The sequence below is a fragment of the Lepisosteus platostomus genome, chromosome 13 (genome assembly GCF_059453375.1).
Source record: "Lepisosteus platostomus isolate fLepPlt1 chromosome 13, fLepPlt1.hap1, whole genome shotgun sequence".
In the NCBI taxonomy this organism is placed as follows: Eukaryota; Metazoa; Chordata; class Actinopteri; order Semionotiformes; family Lepisosteidae; genus Lepisosteus; species Lepisosteus platostomus.
In genome coordinates this window covers 39,010,009-39,028,042 of record NC_142623.1, presented here as the reverse complement: position 1 = coordinate 39,028,042, position 18,034 = coordinate 39,010,009, and the positions used below count along the sequence as shown (strand labels likewise).

Here is an 18,034-nt window from a genome sequence, read left to right as displayed (position 1 = left end):
GATACTATTTTAATATCACCTTTTTCCTGTTTGATTCTATGTTTGTTTTCTTTTAACCTCAAGGAATATATATATATAAGAGGTGAAGGGGGATTTGGAATAGTTTATGAATTTCAAGTCTGTTTGATTAAAGCTGTGTCTAAACTAAAGCCAACGTGTGTATTTGCAATTATGTAACCTCCTCCCTAATACTGGTGCACTTCGTCGAGACTTGTTGTTTCAAATTCTGACGCCGCCACGTATACAGACGGGGAGAGCTGTCATAATTACGATTCCTCTTTTTCTGCATTTGGTTCTGCTTAATGTATATGTTAAAGCCAGAAAGGGAAGAACCCGTGCCACGTTGCAGGATCCTTTTTTCATCATTTTTTTCATTCTTATCCAGATGTTTTTCTTCATTCTGGTCAGTACAAAGTAAAGAAGGCATTAGTAATCTATCCAGAAACATCATCGGTAAAGTGCTCTACTCTACCATGAAACTGGATTCTGAAAAAGCATCATTCCTGATTAAAAAGGCCAGTTTTATGAGCGTGCATCCTGGAACACATCTAGGAGCAGAGAGCAGAGAAGATCCATTAATTATAGCAGTGCCAACAGGTTTAGTTTCTATAACACTTTAGGCATTTTTGCTTTTAAATATACAAGACTCAGATATTACACTTTTGTGTCATATGCTTCTAGGTGGATGTTGGTGGAGTTACAGGAATAGTATACTGTATGATCAGCAGCAGTACTCTTGAGCAACAGCCCTGCACAAAACAGCATTTACACAAACAAAATATTTCATTTTTTGTACCAGTGATTAACTCATCAACCACGCCTTCTGGAGTCAGAAACATAGGAGAGATCTAAAAAACAAGAAAGTTTAAACATGAACCGCACGTCCAGATTCAGTAAAAATTGTATTGAACAAGGGATCAACTGGGCTTGTATTGTACCAAAGTAGCTGGAAACACTTACTCTTGTGACGTTGTTAAAGAAGCCAATACCTACTGAAGGGAGGGACACTATTGTTGGGCCTTTTGCTTCTGCATAAAATCTATAGTTGTAAAGATAAAAGTTTGCATATTAAATGAGTCTTGAAGCACTTATTCTGTCACAAGGAAGGATTCCCACACCAAATATAACAGTGACCCAGACTCGAATACTTCTTTACTTACTTTTTGTATTAAACTTCTTTACTGTTTAATACAAAGGCTACCCAATGACTGTGAGTGATGTTAACTGTGAGCTGAAAACTGTATGTTAAAAAAGTTTGTAGATAGGAGCTTATTTCTATTTTAGCTTTTTTTAAAAACACAATTTTATTCAATTTACCACACAATCAACCAATATGTACACCTACAGGAAAATAAGAATTCTCAAAACAAATGACATCTGACACAGAAGGTTTAGAAAGAGATATGTTTTCATTGTGGTTTAAGATTGACATTGAAGCAATATAATGTCTTGCCTTTTACCATGGATTCAAGCTTGCACAGATACACTTAAAACAAGTTTGAGCAACAAGGAGAAAACGAAAAACAATACCTCCCTGTGCTGTTGGTTTCTACACACAGTCATTTGCAAACATGTAATGGAAGCTGGCATCATCCTGTACCATGGCTTCCTGAGCTGGATGCACTGAGGCGATTTGATTACTTATGCCTTTCATAAAAACATTTCTAAAAAAGCATAACAAGTCCTTTTCTTGGCCAGAGAGGAGGAGACAGGCCTGAGAACAGGGAGTTAAGTTTGGGACAGCCCACCGCAGCACTAGCACAAAGGGGGGCTTCCCAAACGGACCTGCCCACTGCTAACTTCTTCTCAGTGAGCTCCCGAATCCGTTAGATTCTCCCAGGCCCTCAGACAGCCTACTGCTCCCCTGGCTTTGCTGCTCGACGCAATTTAGGTAAGAGGATTCAAACGTATCTTTTTCACTTACATTTGTTTTCTTCTACACGCATGCCTTATGCTTTTTCTTTTTAAACAGAACATTGGGTCTCATGTTATGAAACCCAAATACCTTGGAGTTCATAGTTAGATATATTATGTACATGCTGTAGTTGGATATACTAGAGTATGTCACTAAGTGGACATAAAACAATTGGAATTGTAACTTTTTAGCTTTTCATCCTGATTGCCAAAGTGTATTACTAAATAGCCTTGTTATGATTTGTTATTCTCCACATTTTCCCAGTGGAATTCCATTGAATTCCTTTGCTTTTGAACCAGAGTATGTATAGTCCACTATAATTTTGTTAAAAATGCATTTTTCCAAAACTGAAATGTAATACAAAGTAATGCATTCTTCTTCCTTGCATACAGTACATCAGCCTGTGCTAGAAAATCTTCTATTGATTTGTATTTGTTAATGTTTGTCTTTAGAATGCTGTGAGAATAATTTAATTACTTCACCAACCTGATTTGAAAGTTTCATTTTAATACACAGACAGGATGCTGGATGCATGTTTAGGATATTTAAAGGTGCACAACACAAAACATTTAATATTTGAAAGATATTTGTGGATTTGTTTCTTTACTTGTTCCTGTTTTCTGAAATAATATTGAAAAAAATTAAAACAAGCATCAATCTAATAAATATTGAGAGCACAGTAACCTCGCTCTGACACTGGACAATCAAAGGGATACACAATCACAGAACAAAACACTGGTAACACAATATGTTGTGCAGCCATTGTATGCCACATAGGCAGAGGGGGTGGGGTCCTGGGATTTGTGGAAAAGTGCCTCAGACTCTGAAAGAAAGCCCTTCCTCTTTGAATAAACCCCTCCTCATTACTCACACCAAATGGAATGCGAGTTGCCATAGTAGTCTTTTTTGGCCATCACCAGGGCGTACAAGGCTTTGCAGATGTCTGTAGGCTTCCTTCAGGCTGAGAGACACTTCTAATTTTTTTTAACTTTGGAGCAATAGGTACTGTATATCGTGTGTGTTTACAGAGGCACTTTATCTTCTTCCTTCATCTTGCATCAGTTTCATCACTTTAAACAATAACCTTTCACAGGAAATAAATGTTATTTTTAATTTCAGAGTATTTTCATCTGTGTAGTGGTGTTCAAGTCGGTGTTCAAGGTGTTAAACAGCCTTCATTTGGTGTCTACAGCTGTTGCTGCCTATTGTTTCCAATACATGTGAATTGGACCAAATCCAAAAGAATACAATTAAATATATATATTTTAAAAAACATGTTCTCCCTATCTTTCAGACGCTGCATTAGTTTTTCTACTATCTTTATAGCGAATCACTTTGGATTATTCTTAATGTCTTTGGAGGTGGTTCACAACGTTTTTTTTTCCAGTTTTTGAGGACTTGAATTGCCAGTTTGGAACTGTTCCATTCACTGCAGTAAAATAATAAAAATATGAAAATACATTATCATGGGGAGACTGGGGCTTTTAGACATAGATACAGTATATGATTCTCCAGTTAAACAGAATGGAAAAGAAAATGAACTGAAATTGAATCCTGTGCAATACAAGTGGCAGGAAAGGTAGCATTGAGTTGAAAAAAATATGGATGTCATTTTGAAACTTTTATCAGGTAAAAAAGGTTTTTTTCTTTTAGAAAAGAAACTGTTGAATCTGTCATTTATCAGGTAATGACATTCATTAAACAAAAAGGTTATTAGGACATTTCATCTCTCCCAGTTCAGTTCAAAGCAGCTGCCTCTCTTCATTTTCCCTGACTAAAAGAAACTTGGAAAGACTGGTATAGAACCCACTCCAAATCTCAGAGAAAAGATTCCAAGCTTGACAGATCTTAACTTTTGAAAAGGTAAATCAGGGACAGAAAAAAGCTTCTCACTTGGCACAAAACCTGTTTCTTTTTCACAGCTGAATTTCCAAGTAGAATAAATTAGATTTAAATGTGCTGCTCACAACAGCTCCTGAGCCCTTCAACAGACAAGGGAGAATTAGGAATAGGGAAAGAAACAGCTGTCAGACACATCTCAAGAAGCAAATTTAGGTAAAAATGACTTTTTAAAAAAGAAAGGTTGGGTGGCTCAGCACTCTGGTTCCTTGGTTCTGCAGCACATTAAATGTTTTTTTTATCTTTTATAAATGCAACATTAATCTAAATTGAGCAGAATATGTTTTTAAAAAGACATATACACAGTAGTATAAATACTAAATTAGAACTTTTTTATCTACTCTGAAAGTTTATAAAGAAAGCTCAAGTATAGTAAATAGGACATCATAAATAATATAAGCTTTTTAAACATTACAGCTCAAAAGTAGTTTATAGAAGAATGAGTGATCAGCATTTATCTTTAAGTCTGACATAAATGATGATAATAAATGCATGATATGCAAGTAGATAATGTTAAATTCTGGGCTTCATAATACTCCACTGATTTGGTTTGCTGTTCGCTGACCTGTTATTTGTTAAAGAACTGAGAATCTTGCCTTTCAGAACACAAACATCACATGATTAAGTGGTTTATTATTTTCTTATCAACTTTAACTAGTTGTCACATAAACCCTTTCAAGAATGTTCACTGAAATAAAGAGAAATAATTTAATGAATTCATGAAACAACAACAAAACTGGGCACTCTTGAGAACGACTACAAACTGTGATTTTGTTTTTGCTGTTGTTTTGAAGTGGGTTTTCAAAGTGTGAGGAAAAGTACTTTTTATGTTTTTATTCCAATTTTTCATGCTTATTACACCAGTAGTTATTCTACTCCAGTAAACAATCAGTTTAGTAGGAAACAAAGGAACAGGTAGAGGGTTTATTCCAGCTGAAAAGAAAAGAAAGGAAACACAATGTTTCGGCTGTGGAGCCTTCTTCAGGTGTAAGAAACATATTGTTTACAAAATATTCTCAGCCACCTGCACCTTAGCTCAATGAAAATGATTTTTCTGATAGCTTAATCTCAAGAGTGTGAAGGAAGAATAAATTCAGAATTACTGAAATCACTACAAATTTTTTTTATTTTTTATTTTCAAGTACAAAATAAGTAATTTCCTGCTCTAAAATATGACTTAATATGGTACAATATGTCTGCCATACCATTCTAAGATATTTTGTAGGCTTAGTACACATTTAAAAGATATAATCAGGCTTCATGCACTAAGTGATTTTAAAATTTTATTTTATTTACAGTATGTGAGAAATAAGTCATGAACACATACATCACATTGTGAACACCGCAGTTGCAATTAAAAATTAAGGTTTTGTATTTCCATGACATAGATGCATTATGAGTATTTAAAGAAAAGCACATGAACATAATTATTACTAGTACAAGAATGCAAGCAGAGCAAAATATCTAGGGCCAATCCTATGTTTTATTTTCAGTACAGCAATTATTTCATTAGAACAAATCACTTAACTAGCACAATAATGAATTACATTAATCAACTATCTATAATGATCCCTTTACAACTCTGGCAGATATTTAACGTGACCTAAATTCACAATGAACAAAAATGGTAGATTACCCTAGTGAAAAGCATATTGTAATGGTATGTTTTGGCTTAAAACACATTTAAAATCATATGAAAAGTAAAAACACAAGCACAGGATCGGGAAAACCACAACAACAAGGTAATCAGATTCTAATAGGCCGAGATGACAGCTTCTGGTAGTGTGGTGCACACAGATGTTAGTGTAATTAGTAAAAGAGGGCCTTTTTCCAGGACAATGTGATATTTAAACAAGTGGTATATTAGTTTTAACATGGAATTCTGGACCTCAATGGGAAATACAGAGTTGAAGAGTATCCACCAAAATCAGTTATCCCTCTGGAGGTAAACATTTAGTACATGAACCCTAACCCTTCTGGAACTTTCTGATTGCAGGTATTAAAGTTGTCTCAAAAGAAAGACAGTACTGTACTGGCCCTGCTACTCTGTTCATGCCCCTTAGTCTGTTACATAAGGAATCTCCAAACTAAATATCCAGGGAAAAGGACTTCATTTAGCCTTTAAAGTTTTTTCGTACACCAGCCCTGTTTGATTATACCCGTTTCCTTCCAAATAAAATAATTTCTGGACAGTTACGTAACTCCCCTTTAGGTAGTGCTGTTACTGACGAGGTGACTACAGGAGCAAAATGAACTTCCAAGTTAAATACAGACATTGCTGGGGACGATGCCATGTGCTGAGGCACACATCACCTGGTAAAACGGAGGCTGTTTTTCAAGACTGAAAATGAAATAACACCTTTCTTATTTATTTATTTTTTGGAGGAGAAAGAGAGGATTCCTTGTGTGTAACGTCGGAAACGTCACACGTGGTGGTGTCTGCCAGGACTCGGTGTACTTTTCCATATTGAGTTCCATCAGAGTCAAAAGCCTAGCTGACCTCAAGTTGGGAGCCTAGCCTTTTCTTCACCATCCAAGGAAAACACGGAAGAGGGAAAAAAGTTGCTGGTGCTATGCCTTCTCGTTAGCCCTGCCAAAAATCATAGGGAAATTAAATGCTGTCTAGCTCTGAACTCTTCAATGCAGCGACATTAGAGCTTGGAGAAGTGAAGTCTTGTGTTGTGCCACGTCTACACAAAAATGACCATCTGCCTGTTTTTTTTTTAAATTACTCTGATTTTATTTGTGCCACAGTAGTAAGTGCAAACAATTTACATTCAAATAAGAGTATTACATCATGGTATAATGAGATTTGGAGTTTTACAGTATATCGTGAAAGGAGGATAGTTTGTGTTAAAATGCCTCATGGGTCTATGCTGGCTATGTATGAACTGTCATGGCCTACAGTTATGACAGAAGAGTTCTGGCCATTCTCCCGGAGAAGCTTCTTCCCACAGTTATTAGCACCGTGAAAAGCAGGCGTGGTAAAAGCAATGTAAGAGAGGAGCAGGCTAGCAGGCTCTGCTCCTTCTTTGACTCCAGCATTCTGAGCTTTTCTTTCCTGGGGGTGAGGGCAGGACAGGTTAAAGAGCAGCCAGAAGTCTGTCAGTCATATGGTGTACATGACATGACTCCTTCACCCTGTTTTTTTTTACTCAAGACAGATATTAGACAGCCAAATGTGAGACAGTATCCAATGAGACTGTCAGTATAGCAAAGAACAAAGTTTAACTTTCTTCTCTCACTCTTTCCTTATTTGGTTTGGAGGTGGTAATTAGAGATCAGAAGGGGGAAACAGGGACACCAGATTGCACAGACAACACCGAAGCAGAGGGACACGAAGGCACTGAAATACACACAGAGTGTGAGTCTGTAAAGCGTACACAATTTAGATGGGTACAAGGAGAAACACCGTATGCAGACAGTAAGTTCAGGGGTGCACAGAGGCACAGAGTGTTTTGGAAGGGGTTCACAAGGACACCAAAATGCACTGAGGCAACAAGCCCAGAAAACAAAACCACACCCTTACAAAAAAGGTAACTCTAAACCAGCAGTATCAGACTTTATTCCTGGAGACCCTGGAATGTCGTCATGGTTTTGTCCCAGCCTGAGCTCTCATGGTTACTTTAGGTTAGTTATTGAATTAACAGCAAAAGTGTAATATTTGTAACTTGGCTCTGAACTGTACTATAATGAAGTGAGAGTTTTGCGTAATCAACTTTAAAAGATCTAAAGTAACATCCTGTATGTGTCTGATTAAGAAAAATAAAATACTTAATTTTTTAAGTATTCAGGTATTAGAAGTCCACTTGTAAGGTTTTTTGAACAATTTTTGTTCATTTTTTCACTCTGATTGTCTTGTGGTGTTTTGGTGCATGCATTACATTTACTGCTCGTAATCTGCTCAAAAGATTACCTAAATATTTCAGTAAAGCTGCACAATGTGAGAAATAATGTGGTAATATTAATGTGAAAAAAAAGAAAATACATCCTTTAGACACCTGAGAAGTACAGGTATGATTAAAAACAAGGAGGCATTCTTGTCTGGAACAAGACTCACTGACAGGAAGAGATCATTTGAAATAGAATACTTTTCCACACAGGTTGTTTATTGAGACGGAAGGCTGAAAGGTTGATTGCAGATAGCAGCAGAAAGGTTCTTACATCTGAATAAAATGTCTTATCAAAAGCGGAAGCCCTCTGAAAGATGACTAAGGTGGAAGTGCTGATTATGAATACGTCCAACTGAAACATTTGTATCAGGGACTAAATGAACAGAGACTTTTGAGTCTTACAGCGAGCAGGAATTATATAAATCAATACCTCACATGTACCTGCATTATGAAATATTGCTAGTATTACAATGTAGGTACAGTTTTCCATACATAAATTAAATTGCACATACTAATACTACGACTATTTTATGTAAATAAATGTCTTTCACAGTGAACGTGTCACACATTTAAAATGTAATAAAAGTGTAAATGCACGGTAATCAGAGTACCTGTATTTTTTAAATCTATCCATTTAAATGGATTGGTATATCTGATTAGAAAAATTACAGATGGGAGGGGCTTATCTGATCTTCCATTTGGTCACAGTGCTCACAATATCACTGGTTGTTACAAAGACAATCCATTTTAAGGTGCTTTAGTTAATATTTTCTTGATTTAATTCTGCATAATGCAAAGTGTTTTGATCAAAGAGGCTAATCGGTCATTCACAAAACAAAACTATACATTTAATGGAATACAAATTGAGGCTAAAGGATGATAGACAAGATGTTGCAGTTCCAGAGCTCTGGTTTTTGGTAAATACTGTTTACAGGCTTATGCTGTAACATTCTTGAACTGAAGTCTAAGTCTACATCTGGATCCCCTCTGGTTGACTGTGTTTGTATGAATGTCAGTGAATTAATTCACTGTATCTCATCTGCATGTTATTGCAAAGATTCCTTGGGTTAAGTACAGTGATCCTGAAATCTTCCATGCACAGATTTGTAGTTGTAGAGTCAGTGGAGAAAGAATGTGGGAGGACTTGTCTACAACATGATATGAAGGATGTGAGAGTAAGTTGTGGCAGTGATAATAACTGTCACTGTTCTCATTTATCAATGAAGCCCTGAGCCACGCCATACTTACATGTCCACTTGAATGACATAGCGAATGTTGTAGCCTCATGCTTCGTTTTCTTGTTTCCAAAAATGATTTGGAAGAAAATAAGAGATACAAAATACCAGATGTTCTTCGGGGTTTTATTACATTTTTTATCAATAGGCAAGCTTGGAAAAATATATATTCGTAAAAGAATATTCTATGCTGCACGCTTTTGCACATTGACAGAGTACTATACTTAAATGTATTCTGTTATCTGCAAACAGCGGTGACTTTGTCTGATTTGCTGTTCTTGTTTCTTGCCAGGTTGAGTCAGAAAATGCAGGTGTGGATCCTCTTCCTCCTGTGCCTGGCCGGCAAGGCCCTGGCTGCTCCTGTGAGTTTATGTTGCGTTTCTTTTTCTATTTCTAACCCCCCTCCCCCCCCCCAACAGCGCATTTCCAAGTTTTCCGAGGCGTTGACCCGACGCGAATATAGACTGTTAAGGTCAATGAAAGGAAAAGGTGCTGGGAAAGCACGGGTTTGACTTATTTGGCTCCGACTTTGCAGTATGTCGCTAGGTGTTTCTTAATATTACAACACAAGTCCAGGATTACAAAACTGAGAATTGTGGAACTAGAGTGCTACCCAACACAGTAAGGTCAATCAGTGGTTATATTCTTTATATATATATATTCTTTATAGTGCAGGACCCAGCCTGTAATGCTGTTATACATTTCTAACACAATTTACTGATCCTAGGCAGATCTTATCAAGTCCTGTTCCCAAAATCGTGAACATTATACATCCCCTCTTCTCAGCACTGTGACGTCAGTTTGAAATTTCATGAGATGTAATAAATGTGTACGGTTCTTCAGCATTGATTTTAAAAGATGTACAGTACTTACAAATAAATTTAGCTATCCTCATCCTTAACCCACTGCAGTATTCCAGGAATTGAAAAAGACTGTCAAGTTCCTTCGCTACATTCTCTAATGGTGGTTGTCAACAGTATTTAATTTTTCTTCTATGGAGATTTATGTCTTAGAGACAGATATTCTTTAAAAATGTGATTTAGGGTTCGATGAAAAGGTAATTGCTAACTGATTTTTTTTTCTTTCTCAGGCTGAAGAGGGACCAGTCATTGATGAGGTGATTAATAAAATGCACGTTTAAAGAATTCAAAACCAGACTGATGAGCTTCTCCCATTCAATACATGCTCTACATTATGTTTATATATGAATATGCCACTATGCCACAGCATGTTTGCAGTAGGGGACAATAGCTATGTACATTCGATGCCATAGCAATGTAAATTCAGTAGCTTGAAACAAGTCATTACAAAGACCTTGAGTACTGTACAAACATTTGCCTTTCTTAAGTTGTTACCAGTATGATCCATCAGCAAAATCTCAGCTTTGAATGAAGTTGGTATCTAGTTCCAGAAAAGAACGTGGTCTTAAATGTTGTGCATTTCAGTTTTCTCTTTATTTTATTTTTTTACTGGAACTATCAGCTTGATATGTAATGAAAATATTTTTCTGCAGTTCTTTCAAAGTTCTTTTATCTACCCTGTGCCAGAACTGACACACATTTTACAGAGAGGGGCTGTAAATCCAACAAATTAGAATTAAAAGCTCATCTTTCTGGGATTTTGAACCAAAGTCTGTATTTTTAATATTTTTCTAGAATCACTTCTAGCATTCCCTTAAAAATATAAATTACTGTATGTGTTGTCTGTTTTAATGTATATACTGTATATACACTGCTACTTAATATTTGTATTCACTGCAATGTAATATAAAGATATATAATCATATGTGTATAACCTCCTTGTCAAAAAATGTTTATCTTGTTTTGTGTTTGTGAATATATGTTAAGTCTGTCAATTACATACAGACGTTATGATCATTCTATATTGCTGTTTCCCACTGTTAAAGCATTCCTCTATTCCCATAACTCTTTCCCATTTACCCAGAAATATTTTTTCCAGATGTGTTAGTATGTGCAAGTGTATAGTTTATAGAGGCCCCATGAGGGAGTCCAATAGAAATTTCACTTTATTTGATCCTTGTACACAATGCTACATATGTTACAAATTATATTAATACAATTATTTTATTAATCCTACTTAAAGATTTTTTATAAAATCATAACATAAAAAGCTTGTTAAATTTTAGGTTAGCAATGTTACACTTTCTTTTGCAATTAATTTAATCAATCAATCAATCATCATAGATTCTTCTTAAGCTGAAACTCTTTTTTTCTTGATGACATTATAATGAACTACAAGTATAGTTGAATAATGCTTAATGAAGTTAAACAAAATACAAGAGTGTAGATACAACAGTGGTCTCTAGAAAGCACAAGATGCTGTATGTCAACAGAAAACAAAAACATAAAGAATAAGCCAGTTGTGGTTGGATATTTCTTTTCTCTGCTGTTACCTCAGTGTTGTTGATTGGTTTCTTCAGGAGATGGAAGTGGGCGCCAATCCTGTCCAGGTGGAGACTGGAGAATTCGATGAGGCCATTGAGGTTGTAGAGGATGTTGCTGCAGAGAGTGAGTTTGTGAACTCTACAAAAAACAATGTCTAATTCTGACAAATATTGTTGTTTAGATGAGTGTCAGTTTTATTTTAGTTATCTTGCCTCTAAAAGCATACTATGACCTGTGAAATATATTCCTGCATTCCATAGAAGATAAGATATCTTACTTGTCTCATTTTTATAAACACTACAATTCTGTGAAAGTGTAGCCTAACTTTTGGGATGTGATATGTTTATTAGAGTTTTAAACTTACATAAAATAATCCACTGTCTCATAATTTTAATATTCCTGAGGTAAATTTCATAGTTAAATCTACCTCCAGAGGCAAATTTGATAAATAGGATAGTTTCTTTTGTTCTCTGTGCACACGCTTTATAAGTAAAAAAATATTTTTGCAGAACGTTTGCTAAATTTTCCAATCACATACGTTCTAACTGCAGTAGACGGTTTACAGGGGAAGCATATGCTTTGCAGCCACTGAAACATCTGCACAGTTTAACTGTTAGTTAAATGCTAAATTTAAACTTGGTGGTGCACAAGAAACACTTTTAGCTTTTGTAATAACAGAGTCTATCACAAAGCAGACAGCTGTAATTATGTCTTCTGCTATGTCATAAAGCCATACTAAATAAAGAGTCCTTAGAGAAGAGAACACATTTAGCCACGTATTATTTTTTATGAAGACACAACTGACACACAAGTGCATATCTTTCGTAGACTATAGAAAGCACTCCTTAAAAAATCTTTAAGAGACAATTTTTTTGCTTACACTACCATCTTACAGATCCTTGCCTCAACCACCACTGCAAGAAAGGCAAGGTGTGTGAGGTGGATGAAAACAACACCCCAGTGTGTGTCTGCCAGGATCCCTCAACCTGCCCATCCTCTGTGGGAGAGTTTGAGCATGTGAGTACCATCCCAGCCCATGGTCTGAAGCTCGAAAGGACTCATAATGCATAAATACAATGACCAGTCAAATAAGGCTCAACTAGTTTTTTTCAGACAAAATCCTAGGACTTAGTGGGTTAGGTGGATCGTAATTCTAGACGTTAAGAGCGAGGTGGTACTTTTTCTTGGCGAACGTCCCCGAGCGATTCGAGGAAGCTCCCAAGTGACCAACTCACGTCATGTGTCTGTCCAGTTTTCCCCAAGCTTGTATATATATATTTTTTTTTCATTTTAAAAACCATGTTTAAATGGCAAGCATCCAGAGCTGTGGTTGGCTGACCATCCTACCTAAGAATTAGTAGTTTTCTCGTCTACTCACTCAAAAGATAGTAAGACTTGTTCTAAAATGTGCTGTCTGTCACAAAACAACTACCACAATGCTTTGATTGACACATTTAATTTCCTAGGTATTAGTAGAAAGGTGAGACAATAGCTGATCTATTTAATGGGGTATTGTGTTGGAGTTTTTAGTCTAAATTTGCCCTCTTCACAGGTTTGCGGCACTGACAACAAGACCTATGACTCCTCTTGCCACTTCTTCGCCACCAAGTGCACTTTGGAGGGCACCAAGAAGGGACACAAACTTCACCTGGACTACATCGGACCCTGCAAATGTATGTACTGTCACCTTAGCTCTGCTGCCAAACAAGACATAGAGCTTCATAAACACAGGAGCAAGAACTTTTCCTGAAATTCCAGATCTTTTTTTTGTTGTTTCGCAAAGCCTGGTCACATTCTTCTCAGGCTCAGCTCTTTAACAAGGCCCAGCGAGCAGCTGTTTTTCGTGATTGATGTGCCAGACGCCAAGGCTCCAGTCACAAGTCTGAACATGTAGCTCATGGAGAATGGAACAGGTTACAGCTCATCCCTCATCAATCAGGCTCATATTCATGGGACTAAACTCTTCTCTAGAACAGTTTAGGGCCTAAAGGAGTGGCTGGAGCTTAACAACCCAAAATGTGATTTCTGTGCAAAAGAAAAGAAAAGCTTTTAGCAGTGGTGAGTTATGATATAGATAAGAAATGTCATACGGAGGGAAATGTATCTCATCTGCAGCCTTTTCTTGGCTGTACAGTGCTGGCTTGGTGCCTTGCTATGCATGCTTTAATAATTGCATTCTGGCTACAAACAATGAGGAGTATATGCCTCTGGATTTTTTCTTTACAAACTGTTTTTCTTTGTTTTATTGAACAAGAGAAATTAGTTGTGGTTTGGTAAGCAGCTTGTGCCAGAGGCGTTTGATAAACCTCACACTTTTCATACAAAATGCACTTAACTGAATAGGACAGGTTATTTCTAATACTGGATTAAACTAAAATATGTTTTGTTTTACACTGAATTGTCATGAAACATGAAACAGAATGCTTTACTAATGGCTAAAGTAATAAAGTTTTTTTAATTCAATTTAGATAAGAATTGTTTTACTTAGTAGTTAATACTAACTTCTTTTTAAACTTTGCTTAAGTAACATTTAAAATGTTAAATGTTAAAGCATGGTGTTTTGCTTCATGATCTTGGCTCTTAACTTGTGCCCTGTGTTGGTTGATTCACATTAATTAAATTGGCGCTTGGCAATTCTTATTGTCTCCTCCTGGAACTTTGTTGCAGACATTGCTCCCTGCCTGGATAACGAGCTGAACGAGTTCCCCCTTCGCATGAGGGACTGGTTGAAAAATGTTCTGGTCACCCTCTATGAGCGCGATGAGGAGAACAACCTGCTCACAGAGAAGCAGAAGCTCAGAGTGAGTCACCCTTTCACATTTGCTCGGGGCTCCTTCTTTCCCTCTGTCTCCCTCTCTGGGCTCCTCAAGTGCTCTCTCAGCTCCATCTTCGTGGAGCTGACATTGCCTTATTGAGCAATCGACTGTTGCTGGCAGCAGGCCATGTTGAAGGAGATGGACTCTCTCCAGGCTGCGCTGTAGTACCACACAAAGCCTGGAACAGGCCTTTGCTATCTGAATTTCCCCAGGCATAAAGCATGAACAGAAATGAGAATCACACTGAAAATAATTAGCCTTTTAAAAAAAATATATAATCCTCTGCATTATTATTCTAAAATCTCCCTATTCTTAACTAAAAAGGGCTGTCTGCTACTAACAAAGTGAGCTGATGTCAGGCACAAGAAATAGGTGCATTACTCAAAAAAAGAATACTTGTATACAGTCTACAAAATATCAGTCTCTAAACATAATGAATATCACTTCTGAGAAAGCCCTATTATCATACTTCCTATTGTGTGCCAAAGCTTTTGTTTAGGGAATGAATGCAGGATATAAGCGAACATGTACTGGCAATGTATGTGCACTCAGTTCCTTGCCTTGCTGTCTGTGCTGCTGAGCAGGTGAAGAAAATCTATGAAAATGAGAAGAGACTGCATGCTGGTGAACACTCCCTGGACCTGCTGGCCCATGACTTCGAGAAGAACTACAACATGTACATCTTCCCCGTTCACTGGCAGTTCGGCCAGCTCGACCAGCATCCCGTTGATGGGTATGTAGCACTTTTTACAGTCAAAATAGTCAGGTTGATAAGTTTAAGTAATATGTGCAAAAAGGCAGCATGGAAAATTGTAAGACAGCTCCATCTACTGTAGCATTGTGATGAGACACAGAGCCAAGCAATATTCATGACCTTAATCTATGTATACAGAAAAATATAACTTTTATACTCAGTCAGAAAAGATAAAAAATCTGCATTACTCCTTTTTTCACTGCCATAACACCATTTGAATACAATGAATGAAATATAAATGAATGAAATGAATGAAATTTGCCTCAGCCTTATGCTCTATGCATACGATTGCTCCTTAACATCAGCTTTTCTATGTTGCGCTCAGAGAAAAAAAATTCTGCGTAATAAAGTCGAACAATAGCTTCAAAAGCAATGTTTGTCTTTATAATTCCAGATACCTGTCCCACACTGAACTGGCCCCCCTGCGTGCCCCACTTATCCCAATGGAGCACTGCACAACTCGGTTTTTCAGCCAGTGTGATGTTGACAATGACAAATACATTGCCCTAGATGAATGGGCTTCCTGCTTTGGCCTCAAGGAGCGTGAGTACCCTTCAGGAAACAGCCTGTTTTCTTTTTCTTTGACACTTTTCAAAATGGAAAAGATAAATATCCCTGTAAACCCTGTAAAATTTATGAGAAACGCTTTCCTGTTTCTAAATCTTTTTTATACCATTGGTCTGAGTGAGTATCCCATCTATACAAATGCCCAGTTTTAAATGTTTGAAGCTTCAGTGAATTGGCCAGGAATGTCTGGCAGGCATTTATATAAAAAAAAAAACATTTGGTTACACCTAAGATTGAGATAAATGAAGGTTTAATTATAAATAATAAATTGACTATAAATTGTGGTCTGTTAGAATGTTAATAAACCATCCAAAGATATTCAGTGGTTGAACCCAACAGTGCCAAAGTTGGTTAAATTAGGATCAGATTTAACTTTAGTTTTAGGGTAAGGGCTAGATTTAAGTTTAGGCAAATATGAACGATACTGTGTATCTATGGATGCTTCATTAGCATTCTAAAGAGCCTCAATTTATCATATATCATAAATGGAACATCTACTAAACCTTTATTTATGTTACCTTTATCTTGATTCTAAAAATCAGCAATCACTTTTGTTGTATAAAATCCTACAAGATATACAAGATATATGTATGAATAGTTATAAAAAGGACAGTAAAAGTGAAGAACTGCCTTTGACGCTAGATCTCTGTTCTTTTTTTTCAGAGGACATTGACAAGGATCTTGTCATCTAAACTGAGTTCATCACTGACTCTTCTCTTTCTTCATCGGGACAAGGTGCTAACCCATAGATTTTGAAAACATAATAACGGTGCTAATGCCATTCTCTATCAACCTACCTATACCACTAAAAAACAACATAAAAACAAGCACACTTTGAAGTACAACTCACAGAAAAAAAGCAAATCATTTTCCATTTGTGTCCTTTTGTTATGTCTCTGAAAAGACAGTAGAGTAAATTTATTTCTCAAATGTAACCTATTGCCAATTAACCTTATGATAAAACTCAGAGGTAGAGACTGCTGTTTAGTCAGGTGGATGCTGGATAAAGTTGGACTGTAGGACCATGTATGTTGGGAAGGGTATGTGATGAATGTTTTGCATTTTAATATCGGATGATGTTTTTTACTTAATCAGGGCTTGAATTTAATTTCAATTTGGCATCTGTTAGGAAAAAAAAATGTAAAACTAAAATAAAAGTTTCTTAATAAATATTCTTTTCTCTTGCTTTTAGAACTTTTTATTGTTTTTGCTTATTGTACTTTGTGGTGGTGGTATCACAGACTTTGTTACTTCGTTATAATTTAGCTTTTAAATTCGAGCCCTGCCCAGTGTGAGTGTATCAAGACAAAATGTTTCCTTTTACATAGAAGGGCAAATGTTGAGTGTTTTAAAAATTCTTAAAATAATTTTTTCTTTGAACAAAATGAGGATGGAATCTTGCAGGTTGAGAATATTTCTGCCTCTGAAATGTTCACTTACTTTTGACCTTGCCACAGTGTGAGCATTCTACGTCTCTACATGAATAAAAAATATTAAAAGTCACCCAAAGCCTTTGCATGCATTTTAAATTTCAACATTGTCTTTCACCCTTTTTGAAACATTAGATACAAATATTAACAGTGCACATCTCTACATTTTTAAGTCTAATGGCAACACAACACCATTTCTACCATGTAAAAATAAGTTTATGGATTGCATAATATTTGCTTACATTTACAGAGGAAAAAACTAACCAGAAAAGCTTTTTAAAATACTCTTTGTTTTATATTATTTCAATAATAAAGTGAATATTCATTGTCTATATGAACTCACACACTTATTACCATTTCAATATAATTTAGTGTTACCACAAGTTTTGTATCATAAATCTACATGCCTTTTTTTTAAATACTGTGCAAAACTTTCATATTTGCCTCATGATAAAACATAATAAAGAGCAGCAGCTGAAGTAATTACTCCGATTTTTATTAGAGGGTTTTTGAAGTTGTTATAAAAATAACATAACTCTAAAAAGCTGGAAGTGCTTAGTATTTCAGACTCAAATATTCATTCTTGGTCTGAAACGTGAACAACTAACTGTTGAGATGACCATTTAGACTTTTTTTTGGTGGAAGAGCTTATTGCAAGACAATAAAAAATTAAAACAATAAAGCTACTTAAAGTGGTAAATTATCCTGATTTTTTTTATCACATGCACAAATCAAAACTGCCAAGAAGACACAGATTGTAAAAAGAGATGGTGACAGAGAAATAGAAAACATAAGGCTTGAATTTTACTGAGGTTGAACGTGAATCCTGGGTAATGTCATTCTAGGCTCTGTTTGTGTATTGGTTTTATATGACCTGTAATTGGAGGTTTTCTGAAATGCTGTAATCTCAAGGTTATTTTAATGGCTGGAAGTCTTTTGCACGATCCCTAATGCTGTGCTCAAATGAAGCTGAAGCAACATGTGGCTTTTGTATTTCACTGATTCATTGGAATCAATTGCAAATAACTGCAGCAGGCATCCAGATGGATTCTTCACTGTGATTCAGGTGACATTTGTCTGAAAATCAGTGCAACGAATCTCATAAAAATCAGTCCCTTCA

General features: G+C 36.2%; 1 protein-coding gene across 1 annotated transcript; it reads left to right on the top strand.

Annotated features, from left to right (window-relative positions):
- The first annotated feature begins 1,735 nt into the window (after positions 1 to 1,735).
- On the top strand, positions 1,736 to 16,678 carry sparc (secreted protein, acidic, cysteine-rich (osteonectin)). The gene is made up of 10 exons (XM_088604572.1): positions 1,736 to 1,891; positions 9,235 to 9,304; positions 10,033 to 10,059; positions 11,383 to 11,470; positions 12,243 to 12,364; positions 12,900 to 13,020; positions 14,015 to 14,148; positions 14,748 to 14,896; positions 15,312 to 15,460; positions 16,148 to 16,678. Exons 2-10 carry the CDS (start codon positions 9,248 to 9,250, stop codon positions 16,174 to 16,176), a joined length of 876 nt encoding a protein of 291 aa, XP_088460698.1. The 5' UTR covers positions 1,736 to 1,891; positions 9,235 to 9,247; the 3' UTR covers positions 16,177 to 16,678.
- Positions 16,679 to 18,034: the final 1,356 nt, after the last annotated feature.